Source organism: Neltuma alba, unplaced genomic scaffold (assembly GCF_004799145.2).
Source record: "Neltuma alba isolate B1F8T4 unplaced genomic scaffold, ASM479914v2 tig00006460_pilon, whole genome shotgun sequence".
Taxonomy (NCBI): Eukaryota; Viridiplantae; Streptophyta; class Magnoliopsida; order Fabales; family Fabaceae; genus Neltuma; species Neltuma alba.
This window is the reverse complement of record NW_021634474.1, coordinates 1,449-20,089: the sequence shown is the minus strand read 5'-3', so window position 1 is coordinate 20,089 and position 18,641 is coordinate 1,449. Positions and strand designations below refer to the sequence as shown.

The 18,641-nt window shown below is 38.8% G+C and overlaps 3 protein-coding genes and 1 pseudogene across 5 annotated transcripts; 2 read left to right on the top strand and 2 right to left on the bottom strand.

The window, feature by feature from the left end:
- The first annotated feature begins 387 nt into the window (after positions 1–387).
- On the top strand, positions 388–1,720 carry LOC114750457 (phosphatidylinositol transfer protein 3-like; annotated as a pseudogene).
- A 140-nt stretch (positions 1,721–1,860) lies between these two features.
- On the bottom strand, positions 1,861–5,451 carry LOC114750455 (2,3-bisphosphoglycerate-dependent phosphoglycerate mutase-like). Of its 3 annotated transcripts, none has more exons than XM_028939055.1 (9): positions 5,224–5,451; positions 4,460–4,721; positions 4,024–4,247; positions 3,544–3,662; positions 3,295–3,451; positions 2,767–2,868; positions 2,557–2,676; positions 2,307–2,362; positions 1,861–2,222 (listed from the first exon to the last, which is right to left on the bottom strand). In XM_028939055.1, the coding sequence occupies exons 2-8, from the start codon at positions 4,716–4,718 to the stop codon at positions 2,321–2,323; spliced, it is 1,023 nt and encodes a 340-aa protein (XP_028794888.1). In that variant the 5' UTR covers positions 4,719–4,721; positions 5,224–5,451; the 3' UTR covers positions 1,861–2,222; positions 2,307–2,320. The 3 variants fall into 3 exon arrangements, with proteins under 3 accessions (XP_028794888.1, XP_028794886.1, XP_028794887.1); XM_028939053.1 differs by having other exon boundaries at positions 2,313–2,362; XM_028939054.1 differs by lacking the exon at positions 5,224–5,451 and adding an exon at positions 5,135–5,179 and having other exon boundaries at positions 2,313–2,362.
- Positions 5,452–10,292: 4,841 nt separating this feature from the next.
- Positions 10,293–11,949, bottom strand: LOC114750458 (pollen-specific protein C13-like). The gene is made up of 2 exons (XM_028939056.1): positions 11,748–11,949; positions 10,293–10,815 (listed from the first exon to the last, which is right to left on the bottom strand). Exons 1-2 carry the CDS (start codon positions 11,902–11,904, stop codon positions 10,484–10,486), a joined length of 489 nt encoding a protein of 162 aa, XP_028794889.1. The 5' UTR covers positions 11,905–11,949; the 3' UTR covers positions 10,293–10,483.
- A 2,178-nt stretch (positions 11,950–14,127) lies between these two features.
- On the top strand, positions 14,128–17,037 carry LOC114750454 (probable glucan 1,3-beta-glucosidase A). Its single transcript, XM_028939052.1, has 8 exons — positions 14,128–14,517; positions 14,600–14,719; positions 14,795–14,980; positions 15,179–15,337; positions 15,603–15,772; positions 15,876–16,031; positions 16,141–16,493; positions 16,589–17,037. Exons 1-8 carry the CDS (start codon positions 14,326–14,328, stop codon positions 16,768–16,770), a joined length of 1,518 nt encoding a protein of 505 aa, XP_028794885.1. The 5' UTR covers positions 14,128–14,325; the 3' UTR covers positions 16,771–17,037.
- The last annotated feature ends 1,604 nt before the right edge of the window (positions 17,038–18,641 follow it).

The following is an 18,641-nucleotide window of genomic DNA, read 5'->3' as shown; positions in this document are numbered from 1 at the left end:
TAGTGCTTCCGACAAGATGAAGTTGGTTTGTCCGTATTTATCTGGAATGGTTGTGACATTTTGTGATATCAACTTCTAATCGGTTTTTGTAATGTCTATATTCTTGATGTAGGAAGAGATTGCTAATGAAGCAGAGACAGGGAAGATTTATAGATCAAATTATACTGACAAGAATGGGAGAACAGTCCTTGTCATGAGACTAGTCGACAGGTTCTTCTGATGATCACTTCTAACCTCTAGCTTTGATGATGGCTTAATGATATAAAAGTCATACTCTTACAATGTGTTGGTGGGAGTGAAAATGGAAGGCTTGAGAGTTAGGGCCATATTTAGAAAATATTATGTCCAACTAATTAAAGCAGAGGGCCCTCTTTTACACCATCTTTGATAATTACATCAAATGCTTGTTAGAGTTTTTGGTAATGGTGAATGCAAGCAAACTGAATCTAGTCCAAGTTTGATTTTTCGTCAATATTTAGAGGAGTTTTATGCATTTGTTGAGTTTCCATATATTTCTTTCCATTTTCTTCTTTTTTCGGTTGCAGAACTCAGAGTCAATAAAAGGACAGATCAAGTATCTTGTATACTGCATGGAAAATGCTATCTTAAATCTTCCAGCAGAACAGGAACAGATGGTCTGGCTAATTGATTTCCAGGGTTTCAGTTTGTCAAATATATCAGTGAAGGTGACACGTGAAACTGCCCATGTCTTACAAGATCATTATCCGGAACGATTGGGTTTGGCAATACTGTACAATCCACCCAAGTTCTTTGAACCATTCTTCAAGGTAAATCTATAAGTATTATTCATCTGTGTTGTGTTTTTGAAGCTCTAAATGCAGCATAAGTGGATAAGAATATGCTGACAATTTTAGGTCCACTTTTTCTTGCTGATTGAGGCATTATTTTGTAATTGTGGTAGATATTTTTCTTGCTGGTAAAGGATTGATCTTTGTATTTTGATTTAGATTTAGTTGTTGATAGCTTGTACCATTCTCTGATGTAAAAGAATGTATTGGTGCAGATGGTAAAGCCCCTATTAGAGCCAAAGACGTATAACAAAGTCAAGTTTGTTTACTCAGATGATCATAACACCAAGAAGATTATGGAAGATCTATTTGATATGGACCGGCTAGAGTCATCGTTTGGCGGGAATAATAACTCTGAATTTGACATCAATATCTATGCTGAGAGGATGAGAGAGGATGACAGGAAGATGCCCTCTTTTGGACAAGGGTGAACATTCCATCGTCAGCCCCATATGATGCTCCTTCTTTAGATTCAATCAAGCTAGACTCGGATTCTGGTGCTTCAGACAATGAAGAAATAGACTCTACCCTTAGTCATGAGGTGAATTTAGAGAGCGCCAAATCAGATCAGGATATCTTGGCTCACCAAGGAGATATAAATACCACAAAAGATTTGCGTTAGATTGAGAAATTGCCTGCCGTCGCTTTTCCGAGGTCTGCACAGTCAACTGTAACGTAGCAAGACGTTATCTTGGAGCTTGGGACTGAGACTCCTGTCAACTTTTCAGGCCCAAAAAATAAACTGATGTTTTCGACTTATCCTAGTCACCTTTTTTTTTTTTCCTTTCGCTTCTTCATTTTCTAATTTGACATTTATGAACACACAAGATAAATCCTACTTGACCCTTTACGGACTCCTGTGGTTTAACCTTGGAGAGTATATACTCTGATTAATTTTCTGCGTTTGTGTATATCCTCTCTGATCATCTTAGAAAAGCAGAACAAGGTTATTGGAAGCAAACGGCTGCTTCCACTTGCGCTGATTATCACGTCTTAGATCAAGGAAAAGATGAAAACATGTAAATCCTCATTGTAAGTGAAGGAGGAAAGATGCGCAGGACGAAAACGTTATAAAATAAGTTTGTTTCATGAAACAGCTAACATACTCATAATAATTCACATTCCAACTCATTTACATTTATAAATTATATTAACGGACGGCTGAAGGTATTAAGATTCTCATCTGCCATAAACCTCTGCAACAGGCTTCCTCAGCCACCACAGTCCTTAAGTGATGAGTACCAAAACAGTTGAAACAGGTCTTCTAAACCACTGGCCCAAAACTGTACTTAAACGTCCAAAAATCTAACTTCAAATCAATCGAAAAATGGTAATGTTGATTGCATATATTTCTTTCCTATCCATTTTTATGAGATTCTACCGTGACTCTGCAGATAATGCAGAACGCATGCCCTGTAACAATTTAAAAAGGTGTTAAATAAACGTATTACAATGTAGGAGAAGCATAAGCAGAAGAGATGAGTCAGTGGGTGTTACCGTTACCTGTATTTCTAGTACATATCATCCAATTTTTGTCTGTAAAGAGCCAAACGCTGTGAACACGTATCGAAGCTGTCAGCGTCTTCCAGGCATAATAAATCAAACCAGACAATTTTTGTTCTATTTTTCCAATCTAACTCAAGCGGATTGTAAGTTCCATTGCATTTTTCTAGACAAAAGATATCTATCTTTCATTAAAACTTTATTCTAGAAGGGCGGAGATATAAAAGGGATATACGATGCATACCCTAGTATAGGCATATACTCCAGCTTCAGTTGGTCCTATGGGACTCCCCCTCCTAATGAATCTTCCTTCCTTGAATATATAAAGCATGGGAATTCCAGTGGATAATTCCAAACTAATGACCTGTCATACAGTAAAAGAAAGACATTCATCACCATTTTACGCGTTGAATGTGAATGCAAGGGGAGTGACGGTTTTGAGTACTCCAATCACCTCTTGAGAAGTTAGTTTGTCAAGATACATGATAATGGATCTCAATGAATTCCCATGAGCAGCAATCATAACATTTTTTCCAGATGAAAGCTGGGGTTCAATCTGCATGGTAAATCAGCAGAATTAGCTCCACATGAATGTTATATGATCATTTCAACCTCAAACTTCATATTTTACACTATTACTAACAAGTCAACACCAGAAATTTGGTCTTTTTAGCAAACAGCATTCGTATTTTTTATCTCCAGCACAATGCATGCTTAAGGCCATGTGTCTCATCAAACATGAAGCATAAAAATTAAAGATTAAAGTGCTTTGAAATTCACCATCCATTTTAAATATTCACAAAACTTACATGGAACCCCACATTAATTTCAAAAATATATACAACTTCCTTATTATGATTATAATATGTAAAACATCATAGCGAGCATTGGATGAGAAAACAAAATAGGGAGAACATGTTTTTACTTGTAAAAATCTCAATAAAATCATGGATATGACAGGGAAAAAGGGGGGAAAACCTACCTGCTCTTTAAAATAAGCAACTGCCCTTTCAGCACACATTTCCAAACTTTCACCATTTGGAGGAGGTGTGTCATAACTTCGGCGCCATTCATGGACTTGTTCTTTTCCATATCTGTCAGCTGTTTCCTGCTTATTAAGACCCTGTAGCTCTCCATACCTGAAAGGGCAAATAATTGCAAAACCAATCACATACTATCCATGAGATTATAAAGCAAGTGCAAAACTGAGAACTGCAGAAAAGATTGCTACATTCTTTCATTTAGTTGCCAAGCTGCTATGACTGGAATGGATTGCTTCTTTGTATCTTCACTAAAAACTTGGCTCCATGCTCTTGCTTGCTCACTCTCGCTGTGTATGATGATAGGCACCTGCATAGAGGTTGATGATTAAAGAAGGTCAGACAAAAGACATTGATAGCATAATACAGCAAAGGATATGATTCTCCAAACGGTGTAAACTAGATATCATTATATTGCTATTTACATCATAAGCAGAAATTATAGTATAGCATAATCTGATAATTTCTTATTCCCTAGTATTCTGGACGATGGAGGCAGTATAAAACCGCCCAGTCCTAAGTTATTCCAATAGTGATTAAGAAGACTGATTCAAAAGCGAAGTTTCGAGAGCCTGACATGCTTCCTAATAAACCCTAAGATTTCAATGCTAAAATTAGTGGAGCATATATTATCACTTTCGAAACATGAAGACGGTTATCATTCCTGTTACCTTCCTTCGACGGTGCTGGGTCATGGCAAGCATGGCTGTCATTTGTGCACGAATCAGAGCAGACGTAAATATGACATCGACGGGAATGCTACTGATCCTTTTGCCAGCTTCAATCGCCTCATCTATGCCCTTCTTGCTTAGCGGGACATCTACGCAGCCTGTGAATAAATTCTTTTCATTCCATAATGATTCACCATGCCGAATAAGGATCAACGCTGCTTCATCTGACATGAAACAAATTGAACGTCAGTTAAAAAGATCCATCAAAGATAACTTCAACTCAATGAATGTCGCAATCATGTGAAACTTGAAGTCAGTCCGACTTCATAATCCAATCAACATGAATGCTTTTCATATAGATGGATGAAAACATTATAAACATGTACAACGAACTCTTGAAGCAATGAATGTCAATTGATAGTAGATTTTCTCTTACTTGATTTCTTGGAACTATCACCGGTGCTGCTTCTTGAAGGGGATAACACTGGATCAACCAGGGATGTTTGAGAAGCTAAGGATCGAATTATGCAACAATTCCTCTCATCAGCTCTCCTTGACAAGCTATTGCAGCTGCTGAAATCCTTTGCTATCAATCTTATTGAGTTCTTCCGAAGATTTTGGTGGTTTTTAGAATTTTTAAGAAGCGACTCGGACTGAAAAGTTCCAATAGCCTGGTGACAGACTTTAGCAGCCATTCTCTGAAAATTGGAAAAACAAGGCAATGCCAGTTTATGTGTCATCCTAGATTTATTTGTCAGGAGTCACAAGATATACCCTTAAAGGTTCAAATCACGTATGGAATAACACAACAAACTTGTGCGTGCTTAGAAAACCATTCAAATGCCCGAAAAAGGAACCAAAGGGCTAATAATATATCGTGAATCACTAGTGAATGGTTGTTGGCATATTAAAATCTGGCCCGCTATTTACACAACTCGAAATTACTCAAAGAATTTAGAGGGAAGGAAACAAACAGCAGATCCATATGAAATGAACAAGATAAATCAAGATGAACCGAGACGGAGAATGCATCAATACATGAAACAAGGAGTACTCGCTCTTCCATCAAGTCTTGAGTCGAAAATAATCAATATGAAAGGCAACAACGTACCACTAAGGAGTTAAAGCAAGAACAAAGAAGCAGAAGGAAGGGCCAAAAGCAAAATGTGAGCAAGTATGGAATGGAGAAAATATATTTACCTGCTTATATAGAGGTGGCGATGAAAACGAGGAGGTGATGTAGAAACGTACGAGTTTATTACAAGAAAGTCTGAAGAAGAAGATGACAGAGTTACAGCAGCTAGTATTCACCGCAACGAACAACAGAGGGAAAATGCGAAGAGGGAAAGGGAGTTGTTTATGACTCAGACAAGGAGCCGCTTTAATCAAATTATCGGAGAAGTCGCCGATATTTTGGTTGGCTCCTAATTTCAATTAAGGCTTCCGATAATTTATATGCCAAACTATAAGTCCAACGCCAAAATTGGCTGCTTCCAATTCCAAACAGTATGCCTCCAGCACAGTGGGACAGTGCTTATTGTCAACACCTAACCCTAATTTATGGCTTTTTCTTTAAATCGAACTACACAGCCCCCAAATTACATATCTCTGACAAACAAATGCTTAGATTGACTGGCTGTGGGGTCATTCTAGCTTAACTAAGATTAGGAATTTGATCCCGTTTAGGAACGCAGCAGCGTGAAGTGATATGCAAGCCATCCGTTAAGGGATCATTTACAGGTGTCACTCCGGATTAGTCTGGACCTATTGAAAAGCTTGAAAGATACTATTGGCATGAGATACCAGGAGAGATCAACTCAAAAAAAATTTTATATAATTGAGTTGAATTAATGAATTCTATTAATTCCTTGTTAGAGATATATAAAATAGACAATTTTTTTCAAAACAAGGTGAGCAACATTATATGCGCACTTTCAGTCCTGTGTTTATCATGCCATAATTTGATGGAAAATGTAGTCTCGTGGTAATTCTCTCTGTTAAAAATAAGAATGAACCATCCAATTAAGCAATAAATAATTGACGGTTGACATTCCAGCAGTACCAAGCAAGCGGAGTCATCTGAAGGATGTGGGCATAAATAATGGATGTATGAAACAAGCACAAAAGTATAATGACAGAAGCGAACATTATAGTTTAGTTGAGTTGAATAAAAATATTGTGATCTTTGGGGATCTAAATGGCTCACGGTGTCACCAACCCTTGGGGGAAGCTTAGGGACAAAACCATCTTCCATCCTTAGCGCTAAGTCCTAACCAGTGGCGTGTGAGCCTGACTATCATATTTCATAGAATTGGCCCCAATATTATTTTTGACTTGAGATATATCTAACACCTCAAAATATTTTCTCAGGTATATCCAGTATTATATTCTGAAGTATTTTGTGGTGCATCTAACATTTTGAAATATTTTTTTAAATGCGTCCAACACCCTAAAATATTTCTTTAATCTTAGTATTGGATGCACCAAAAAATATTTTTGGTACTTAACACATCTTAAAAAATACTTTAAAGTGCTAAATGCATCAAAAAATATTTTAAAGTGTTTGATGCATTACAAAATATTTTAAGATACTAAATACAGTTTTATTTGCCATGGTCGTGCCAAAAGCGGAAGAAACTAGAAAACACCTAACAAGGAAGCACCGGCTTCTTCCTTGTGTGTGCACGGCACGTGCAGTCGAGCCCGACCACTCCCCCCTCACCTAACCCTTTTCACTGATTCCTCGTTTGACCTCAGCGCTTAGCTTCAGATATTCAGCGTTTAAGCTCCGCTGGTTAGGTTCGCAATGCCATAAAATTAAAATAGTAGCGGAACCAAACTAGACCCGAAGATCACGTGAGCCATACCCAACAGCCATTGCGTCACTTTCGAGCTGAGGAACGGAATATGCTTTTCACATGAAGCTGCTGCTTTCAAGAATACGCCCTCTTTTCAGGTCTAAACAAAATTATTAAGAATGACCAGGCAGACCAGCACGCACTACTTCGCGGACCACTGTGACTCCTTCACCATACCTACCATCACCATTCACCAACCCCTTCTTCGAGCGTCATGCTGCTGAATATTAAACATCTAAGCTATTGGTGTGTGCAACATCTTTTCAAATATTAATAAAATGACTCTGTTTTCCGGCCGAAACGAAAAACGCCGAACGTTCCCATAATGGAGTCTTAAATTTCGCTTCATTCATGGCCATCTTGATCTTCATGCCTTTCATTTTAGTACTTAATATGGCAGCACACAACAATAAAAAGAGTGAGTGTCATTATCTCTTTTTATTTATTGACGTGACTATTTTGTTTTTCTTTCATACAAGTGGCGCCGGGAAAAAAGTTTAAATCTCCGTATATATACAGAAATGTCGGTTAGTTTTAAGACGACCGCAAAGAAGTGGAACATAATACTCCGAACAAGAGGAGAGCCTTCGAAATTGAGAGGCTTCACTTGAACAATCCGTAATTTAAGAGTGTTTAAATGAAACCAAATTATGGTTTGGAGAATAACTTCTTAAAGATAGCTTTTGAAAAAATATATTTTGTGAATAGATTTTGAAAATAGATTTTGTAAAAAAAAATGATTTTTAATAAAGTGAAAATGTTTGAGTGGTTGTTATAATAATCATTTTCTATGTATAAATTATTAAAAAAGACATAAAGTAATATAATAATTATAGAAAAATATATTTTAATTTATATTTTTGTTTGAAATAATAAATTGTATATAAAAATATAATTAATTAATATTACCTCTCATTCTTAATATAAGAGCTAACTAGATATTCAATTTGATTCTGAATCTAAGATCCCAATCTATTTTATTTCTCATATTTATCTATTTTTTATATCACAAACCATGGTTCTATACTTTCAAAAACAAAAAAATTTCACTTTATAAAAAACCATGATTTTCAATTCAAAAGTGATTTTGTCAAAAATCATGATGTTTGGTTATATCTTTCCAAACCATGGTTTTTAATCAAAAACTGATTTTACAAAAAATTAACATGTTTGGATGGCTGGATCTCTAAAAACTATGGGTTTGCTGCTGCGGAGGAAAGGATTCGTCTTCGTTTTGCATCAAAGGCGTCGATGTTTGATAGCTAATTAGGTGGAATGAGAACACATCTCTAGAATAAGCGTGCGGCCCAGGGCTGTGATTAAGTTCGCTTGCTGGGCTTACAGGATAACCATAACCCCACCAAGTAATTGCATTCGTACTTACAAGTGACAAATATGGGCTTTGATCCTTTCAAATTTCTCATCTGTCACTGACGCGGTCTTGCGGTCCTCGAGTTTACAGCCCAAGCAGCACCCACCTCTCATCCATGATGCCCCACTGACGGGTTCTTATGGTCCTCAAGTTTACAGCCCAAGCAGCACCCACCTCTCATCTCTAATGCCCCGTTTGCCATCGTGAAGGAGTTTGTGAAGGAGTCTTTGATGGATGTGAAAATGAACATGAAAGTAGAAGTAAAACTGCAAGTGAAAGAAAAGTGTGCTTGACATGACCGTGAAAATAGGATATAATTTTTAATTGAAATTACTTTTAATCCTTAAAAACTTGTTCTTAGATGGTGTTTGGAAACACTTTTATAAAAAATACAATAAATTCTTTCACATATTTATTTTGTATTCCGTAAAAATAATTTTAAAATTATTATTTTAATTTCATCTAAACATTCTCTCAATTTTAGATACAATACCTCAATTTATTTTATTTATCTATCTTTATTAAGAGAGTTTTTATAATAGTTGCACATATTAATAATTCCTCAAATGATAATTTTAACTAATACATGTGATAAATAAAGATATTTTAAGAAAGATGACATCTATTTATTACAAATAAATAAATTAATAAATTTTTTTAATTTATTCAAATTAATCAACTAACTCTTATATTAAGGACATAATATGTACATTTTATTTTTGAAAAGACCAAAGTACCCTTATCATTTTAAGGGAAAAAACCTCAGTCACCACCGCCATCACTCCTCACCCCAGAATGAAGAAATCATCCACCACCATGAATAGTCGCCGGCCATTCACCAGAGTCAGATCAATAGCAAAACCAAATTACCCAATTAGATACAATCACAAATAAACAAGAAACATAAACTCCAGGCTGAAATGGCAAGATCTTTATCAATGGATAAATCGTAACTAAAAGCAAAACAGCAAAAATCATGGAGAATTGCCGGCCACAAAATCCGAATGCTCCCTCTCCGTCAAATTCTGCATCTTCCTCCATCGTACAACATGTTCGTGGCCAAAAATTTCCATCCAATGAGATAACCATTACAAGGAAAAAAAACGACGGAAGAATGCGAACTCAAAGCTAGGAAGAGCATTGGTCAGTAAGCGAACGTGAACCACCTGGACAGCGAGCACGGACTTCGAAAGCGACGGCGTTGGCTGAAGATGGAAGAACACCACGACCTTGCGACGAATCTGGAAGAAATCACAACAAATTTGGATCTGGAAGAGCGCTTGCGACAGATGTAGAGGAGAGGATGCGATTTCGCGGCAGAAAACCGCGACGGACTTTGGAGACTGAAGGTGACAATATAGTCGTCGTGCTCTTGTCGCTTCCTCCCCAGTGTCGCCATCGCCAGATCTCAGGGGTAAAATGGTCCACAAATTTCAATTCCAATGGAACTGGACCAGTTCCATCGGAGTGGGATGAAAACCAGTCCAATCATTTTTGACGGAACTGATATCGATGGGGAACCGAGATCCACACTACCGCTCAACAATACGAATTCCGCCTCCACTGCCCCTTCCCTTTCCCTCCCCCCCAGTTATTTCCTACCAAACGAGGCATAGGATACACACCTTATCCTCCTCTCGTCCTAATCTCTATTATATCATTATCATTATCATTATCATTATATCATTTTATTCTTTAAATTTCATTTTTTTAATTTTATTCTTTATTTACTTCTTTTATATTACGTATATTTAAATAGATTCTGAAAATACCCGCTTGTCCTTGCCTCTTGCAATGCTAAGAGGAGGGTGGTGGAGGGAGCAAGGATCCCATTTAAGAATGGAAATAAAACAGAACTGGACAGAGGGTTGAGGATACAGTCGGACATGCCACGAAAAAAAATGGTTGTGACCAAAAATGAGATTCCCTCATATCATACGGCGACCTTGGAGTGAGAAGTGCGCAGAGAATAAAAATTTGGAACTCAGCCCTTTTAATTGAAAAAGTATGAAAATACATTAAAGGGAAGCACGGGCGCAGAAAATAAAATAGAGACGCCTGAAGTTCATAGAAGCAGTACAGAGAATAGTTTCTATTCCAACTCCAAGTCTGACAGTAACATAATTTAGTAGGGTCCTTTCACATGCAAGCACAAAGTGGAAAGGCTGAGAAAGAGCAGCAAAATAAAATAACTAGATAGAAAGGTAGGCCAATGTAAGAGGTTGCAGAATCAATTCTCGTTGTCGAACTCCTCGTATTGCTTGAGAACTTCAGCACAGACAGACGCAGCCTCGACCTTCATGAAGCCCACGGCATTGACGGCTCGATCGTCGGAGGCGATGCCATTGTTTCGGGTAAGAATAACTCGGGCTTGATCACGGCCAGGGGCGGCTTCATTACAGTCACTCTGAGGGCTGCTCACAACCTTGGCATCACATACCTGATCTGCATGATCCTCGTCTACAAGTATTTTGTATGTTCCTGTTGAGTCCGTCCTTCCGTTCTTCCTGTACACAACCTGTAATGTATTCCTCTCCTTGCACTCCACAACTACCTCAGCACCTGCGCACCACCATTCACAAACTATGTTGTTACAAACAACCATTGAAAAAACACTGCTTCATCGCCTCATCGTTTTCAGCCTACCTCCGTTTTTTTTTTTATTTAATCATATAACATCTGAGACAAAAGTCTTCATATTTGATAGTTCATACTAAGCACGAAACTAACTAAAAATGTAGTTGAATGCTGGTATTTTATAATTAGGCCCTGCATAGTGAATACTTAATTTCCGCAATCCACATCTTGAGCAAGACAGAAAAATGCGCCACAAATTAATTGGATGTGATACTAGAGCAGTTGAGTGTGAATAATTTGCAGTGAAGGATAAGCCAAATCTAAACTAAAATTTGATTGATAAGGATTGCATCCATCCGTACGTGGATCTCAATTACTGCTACTGCATCTCTACTACTGATAGGCATTTGGCCAGACTGGTCTGCCACTTTTCTCCAATTACGTCCGTGCAGACCGAAGGCCAAAGCACCGCCCTTCCAAGATGACAGATTTTAAAGATGAAATCAAGGATGTAGTGATCAATTTTCCCAAAAAAAAAAAAAAAACAGATCAAATGGAACATCCAACGTTTAGGCCACCATCAAAAGCACAAATTTTCACTCTGCCTAAAAGCTCTTTATCAAAAAAAAAAAAAAAATCTTTTGAACAAGAAAATCCAACAGAACTAGCAAAACTAGGGACCGCCTAATACTGCAAGTTTAGATCACAACATTCCCCATAAGATTAAGGTGCGAGAAGGATTTTACCCCACAGTATTCAGATCTGGCTTTATATGCAGGATGCAAGGCGATTCCAGGTAAAGCATTGTTATTTTGAGTAAAAGTTCAGGCAAATGCTTAGGAAAACTAAACAGGTGAAAGAAAGAAGTCTGCAGAATAAAGGAACAAGAGGAGTATAGATAAGAAGAAAAAGGGTACCAGCAATGTAAGTGGTGGCGGAGGTCTCGAAACCAGCACGGCAAGTGTCACAGTAGACGCGACCCCGCACCGTGAATGGGTTCCTCTCCGGGCGGATGGCGGCAACCAATGCCGGTAGCGCACACAGAAGCAGTAGGAAGGAAACTCTGGTAGCCATAGCAATAAGCCCACAAGTTTAGCAGAGGGGGGGAGGAGATGATGGTGATTACTGAATAGTATGCAAGAGGAAGTAAGGAATGGATGGATTTGAAAGGATTTGGACTTGGGTCGGTTGCCCAGAAATACAAAAAGTGAAAAAACAAAGAACATCATATCATAGAAACGCACAGTGCGGATGGTGATCTCGCGATTGGGAACGTGCCACGTCATAAGGCATTTAGGTTAAATATATGACGTTTTAGGTTGAGGTTTCTCACCGAGTTTTCTCATCACATTATGAAAACAAATTATCAACTATGTATCGAAAGGAGTATAAAACCCTAACATCCAAATTATTACGTATACAGGTATAATATTATATATATTTTCGGGTAAAATGTTATTAAAATAAATACAAATTACTATACATAATCAAATCATGAATTATAGTAATTATGGGATGAGGTGAGTGCGGATAAAAAGTAACACTACTTTGCCATGAAGAAATGGGAAAGTGTCTGTGGGAGAGGAAAGGGCCTATGGTTGGTTGGATGTTATATGTGGGGCTCTGCGCTCGGTGTGAAAAGCCGCGGTGTTCGCCGGAGACTAATCCTATCATCCTTTTCCCCACTTTTTCCCGGTTAAGTAGTGACATCCTCCTCTTTGTTTGATGGATTATTTATTTTTTCCTCCTCCTTCCTTACTTCCAAACTCATTACGTCATGTGCTGAGTAAACCGAAATCCAAGTTTTGGTCACCTGATTTCTTTTGTGTTGGCTTTACAAAAAAGCCGAGACGATCAACAAGTAATCAGCCACAGCCATCATGCAATCCTCATTTTATTCGGCCTTGCTTGCTGTAAATACTTCACCGCTTATTCTTTTTTATTTTCACACGGGGAAAACATCAAAAAAAAATCTTGGAAATTAAATTTAGAATTTATTTTCAAACTGTAAAAGAACACCGCGTCTGCGTGTCCCTACACCTCATGCGGAGGGGAAAAAATGAGAAGAAAAGGAACTGGGCGAGCCCGATTTACGCGGCCGACATATTTATGGAATGATGAAATCATGCACCGATGGTAGAGGCCCAGCCCAAACATGAAATAAGCCGTGCGGCTGCTTCTGTACCTGAGTTAGCCCAGACCAAGCCCCCCCGTGTGTGTTCGCGCGCGCGCCTTTCCCTTCCGATGGACTGCCATTCCCTTCTGTTTAACTATGAGATCTTTTACAAAAGCTAATACAAGATTTGTCACTCATTTATAAATTTGTAACTCTAACCGTTTTCCGAGTGAGGATAAGCCTTCTCCTTTTTTTAAAAAAAAAATTAGGTTAATGTAATTTTCAAGAAATTATGCAAATTCTTAACAATTAAATAATTTTAATGGTGTATTTTTTGTCGAGGTAGATACAAAAGACGACAGCGAGGGACAATATACATAATAACATATCACATCCGTCTGTGGTGAGTCACTTGTTAAGACTCGCGACTTGCAAATTGCAATGCGTGGCCGCTACGTTGTTTCTTGAGTGCGGGTTCCGTTGAGGGGCATCCACTATTTATGGAGCCGCCATTACGATGCTCATGGAAGGCATGGTCAGCAATTACAGCGCAGGAATTCGTAGTCAGCGCACAAGCCCTGCCCACTCGCATCACCATCCCTTTCCCTCATAGCCATCACAAAATCACTTGATATTGCGGTTTTAGAATCACCTCACAGGAATGACTTTCGCAGTTTCGATCAATTCCTGCTTTTGGTTTCATCCCGATTTCAGCTTCAGTCTTCATCCCAACCGGTGCCTCCGCCTGCTAACTTAGTAATGCCACGCATAGCATGCGTCTTTTACTCTTGCCTCTCATACTATATCCCCATACACGTACCCACGGGGTCCCATTTGACCTCTAGTTAACACATGAGCCGTTTTTACCACTTGACGATGCGTACAGGCATATAGGCCTAACATATTCCTTCATGAGATAGGTTGTCCCCCACACTCCTCTCCCACTAGCCCACTACCGTTTCCTTGTGGTCATGCCATCATCGCTTTTTCTTTTATACAAAAGGAAAAAAAAATCTTTTTATATACGTAAGGGAAACAAATATTTGCAAGGGAAAATTCAAGAGAACAACAAAGTGGAAATAAAATATACTAACAAAAAACAAATATAAATTAAATGGCAGAGAGAGTTGAACCTTAACTGTTGATAGTCGTCTTTAATTTGGTGGTGTTCTATATATCCTTTGGATCTTGGGTGTGGTATAATTTGATGGTTATCTGTCACCTACGTCAAATACGGCGGTGGAATTCAAACAATACAAAAATTGGCATCACCAAATCAGTCACTGTCCCTCAAGATGCCGATTCCCGTCCCTATATAGCCATGGAAGTATGAATGTGTACTGTCATATCCAGGTCGAGAGAAGGTTCAAAGGCATCCAATGGCGACCTGTATTAGCCTCTCATGGCTTCTCCATCTGCTTGTCTTTGGCGCTGCCATGCTTCCTTTTACTCATGGAAATCAACTATATTCCAATTTCCGAGTCAAAGCAGTTAATCTGGGCGGCTGGCTCGTTACCGAGGGTTGGATCAAGCCTTCTCTCTTTGACGCCATTCCCAATAAGGACTTCTTGGTTAGTGTCAAGCAATTATTAATAAATGATTCATATGCTACAACCATTCCCGCTGAAAACTCTTGCTTTCCCTTTTTGATAGGACGGAGCTGGTCTTCACTTCAAGTCTGTGACAACCAAGAAATACCTTTGTGCCGAGTCTGGGGGAGGAACAATCATAGTGGCAAACCGCACGACCGCTTCTGGCTGGGAAACATTTAGCGTAAGCTAGCTCTCTTCGTGTGTGTGAATTTGTTGCAAACATGATGTTAAATGATGTTGTATCTGCATTTTGTAGCTGTGGAGGATAGACGAGACCACTTTCCGATTCAGGGTATTCAACAAACAATTCGTGGGATTAGACGGGATTAAGGTGGTTGCGTTGGTCAACATTTCCACTGATTCGGAGACGTTTCATATTATCAGGAAAAGCAATGATTCTGACCGCGTTCGAATCAAAACATCCAATGGATTCTTCTTGCAGGTGATCCATCCTCTGCTTTTTACGTTGCTGTTCTTTCGGTAAAAACTTTTGTCCCATAACTCACGAAACTGATGGATTTACAAACCTCTTATGACATGCGTCACTGGAGATTTCTATATTATGCAACTTTCGGGTGACAGTTGCATCATTAACGATGGACATTCCTCCGTCTTATCGTTCTGTACGATGAATTTGCAGGCGAAGACAGAGGAGCTGGTGACAGCCGATGTTTCGGAGGTCAACGGTTGGGGAGATGATGACCCTACCGTTTTTTTGTTGACAATCTCTAAGAGGATGCAAGGAGAATTCCAAGTCACGAATGGCTATGGCCCCCACAAAGCCCCCCAAGTTATGAAGGTAACGCTGACGCACCATATTTTACGACAAATCACCCGAATGTCAAAGTAAATGGAATTTGTTTTATTGACATGATCAACTAGATCCAGTTTAGAATGGTTTGCTTATATCCAAATCAACCATTGAATTTGAATCCCCTGAAGTTCCGTTTCATTGATTGCCCAGGCACAAAAAAGTGTCGAATTTTTATCTAGAGTTTGCAATAAATAATTTGTGTGTATATATGTAGCATGGCAAAAGTTGAAGGAATGCGTTTGATTTACAGGAACACTGGAGCACCTTCATCGTGGAAGATGACTTTGAGTTCATAGTGAAAAGTAACTTGAATGCGGTAAGAATACCCGTGGGTTGGTGGATAGCAAGCGAACCAGCTCCACCTCCCCCTTACGTTGGAGGTTCCTTGCAAGCACTGGACAATGCCTTCTCATGGGCACAGTATGTAAAGTTTTTCTAGAATAGCTAGCCTGCTGGCCCTCATAAATCTTTGCAAAATAGCAACTTGGTGCCTATGCTAATATCGGGAATGATCTGCCTGCAGGAAATATGGAGTTAAAATTATAATTGATCTTCATGCAGCACCGGGCTCTCAAAATGGTTTTGAACACAGCTCTTCTAGAGACGGCTCTCAAGAATGGGGAAAAACAGACGACAACATTCAACAGACGGTTCGTGTCATTGACTTCCTAACCGCAAGGTTTGTATATTTTTTATACTCACTTTTTCTCATTATCTTAACCTTGATGGCTAATCCAGGACAATAGAACATATATATATAAATATATATATGATGCATGTGTTTGCAGGTATGCCAAAAGCTCAAGCCTATATGCGGTGGAGCTAATAAACGAGCCTCGAGCACCGGGCGTTACATTGGAGAGGCTAAGCAAGTACTACAAGGCTGGGTATGAAGCTGTACGCAAGTACTCTCCAACGGCCTATGTGGTTCTTTCGAACAGGCTAGGACCTTCTCAGCCTCGGGAGCTTTTCCCTCTGGCCAGTGGCCTCATGGGATCTGTGATTGATGTCCATTACTATAACCTCTTCTCTGATGTTTTTGATAACATGACCGTCCAACACAACATTGACTTTGTCAGGGTCAACCGCTCTTTGGCGCTGAGTCATATTACCAGCTCAAACGGGCCTCTTACGTTTGTAGGTAATGAATCGTGCTGTTATGGATTATGAGATGACATGATCCTTTTTTCTTATTTTTCATGGGGTGGCTGATCTGCAATTACCAATAAATCGCAGGTGAATGGGTTGCTGAATGGCAAGTGAAGAATGCAACAAAAGAAGATTACCAAAGATTTGCAAAGGCCCAATTAGAGGTATATGGGCGAGCAACATTTGGGTGGGCTTACTGGACTCTTAAGAACGTGAACAAGCATTGGAGTCTGGAATGGATGATCAAGAGTGGTTATATTATGCCCTAGGTTTCCCTTTCAGACCTGCTCTAATCTTCCAATAATGACTATCTAGGCCATACTTTGTCAAGCTTCGTAACCTTTTGGTTCTTTATCCCAAAATCGATAGTCTCAGATCATTGGCAGCCTATCGGTTATCAATCATGTACGCCGGAATTTCATTCGTGAGGTGCTTCGATGGGGGGAGGGAAAAAATCTATTCAAGGAAAAAGTTTTATGCTCGATGAACCAAATACGCGTCATTTGTTCCTTTAATTACTTTGTTGCCCAGCTTTCTATTACGTCTGCTCCTTGATTTATCAGTTGGCTCTTTGATTTATCAGTTAACTGTCTATTTCGGCCCACCTTGACTTTTTTTCCAAGCGGGTGCTTAATGCAAATACTGTTCTCACATGCTGTGGATGGACTGAACAGAAGTCCAAACTAGCGTGATTCACACATCAACAAGTGGGAGCACGAAATTGAAGCATGAATCAAATGAAATTAAAAGGTTATTAAATTCAGGGATGTGGACGACACACCTTAAGTAGAAAAGAAGTGGTTGTGTTAATGTCCTCTGATAATGATGATAAACTGCCAAAATTTAGCACAAACATTGACTTTACAGAAAAGGTGATCCCCTTTGGGCAGCCATAGAGCTAAAATATCTGTCCTTCAATAATTCCCTTTAATTTACAGGGTGGAAATCAGAATTACAAAATCAGATTGGATGATGAGTGAGTAGGGGGGATAGGGAAGGGCAGTGTGAAGTTGATGATACCGAATCAGAATGATGATATGACAAAATTAAAAAGGCTTTTAATTAGAGCATATGTTTAGTGGCAGGGAGAATGAGTTAATTGTGCTGCTCCAATTCACAGCCACAGAATGAGATTCGAGAAAAAAGCTTAGTGGAGTCCATGGATGGCCATGAGAAGTGACTGTGTGGCCTTTTAGGAAGACATCATTTTTAAAAAAGGCTTGGTCCGTCACCATGTTGGTGGGGAACATCATTATTGTAAGATTCTCGCTCTTCCTTTTTCGGCCTCTTCCCCTTTTCAAATTCTTTGGTGAGTAAAGGAACCACTCGCCTGAGAAAATTCAAAAGGAATCAATTTTTGCAGTAAAGATATGTGGACAAACCACACACGACCGCATCGTTTGCCATTACTCCTTCTTCTGGAAAACTCAAATCCACGCCCATAGAATTCATCTTCACTGATATATACTACTGTCGGTCTTAATTATAAGAGCTAGCTGACTAATTTGAGGAGATTAAAAGAATAACTTAAGTTAGTTATTTGTAATAAATAGGTGTTGTCTTTCCTAAAATATCCTTGCAGATCAAGCGTATTAAATAGAATTACCATTATAAAAAATTTTACCTTGAAAAAAATATATAAATATAAGAGACAAAGTAAATTGAGATCTTATATTTAAAAATAAAATAAAAATAAAATAAATTCTTATATTAAGGACCGGAGGTAATATATGTATGTGCAGTTTTAGTTCACTTTGACTAGTGAAATGTTAAGGCGTAATTACAAAGTTAGAAGGAAGATATTTATTTGGTTAATAATGACGGTGGCCTGGGGAGCGTGACTTGCCATTGAATTTACTTGTGAATAATGCTATCGGAATATATCTAACAATAACATCGCCAAGTTGCGGACCTCCGTAAGTCCTAAGCAATATAAATCACCAGGAACTTTTGAAATAGTTGAGGAGGAGAAATTAAGGAGGTTAAATTATTTGCATGATTATTGAACAAGGACAATCATAGCGCGGGCATGTTAAGGAGGGGTGTGGGCTTGTATCATACGGATGTTGGGTTTGAAAAAGTCAGGCGTGAGAGGGGACCACCGCATTAAAAAAGACGAGAGAAAGAGAAACAGAGGGCT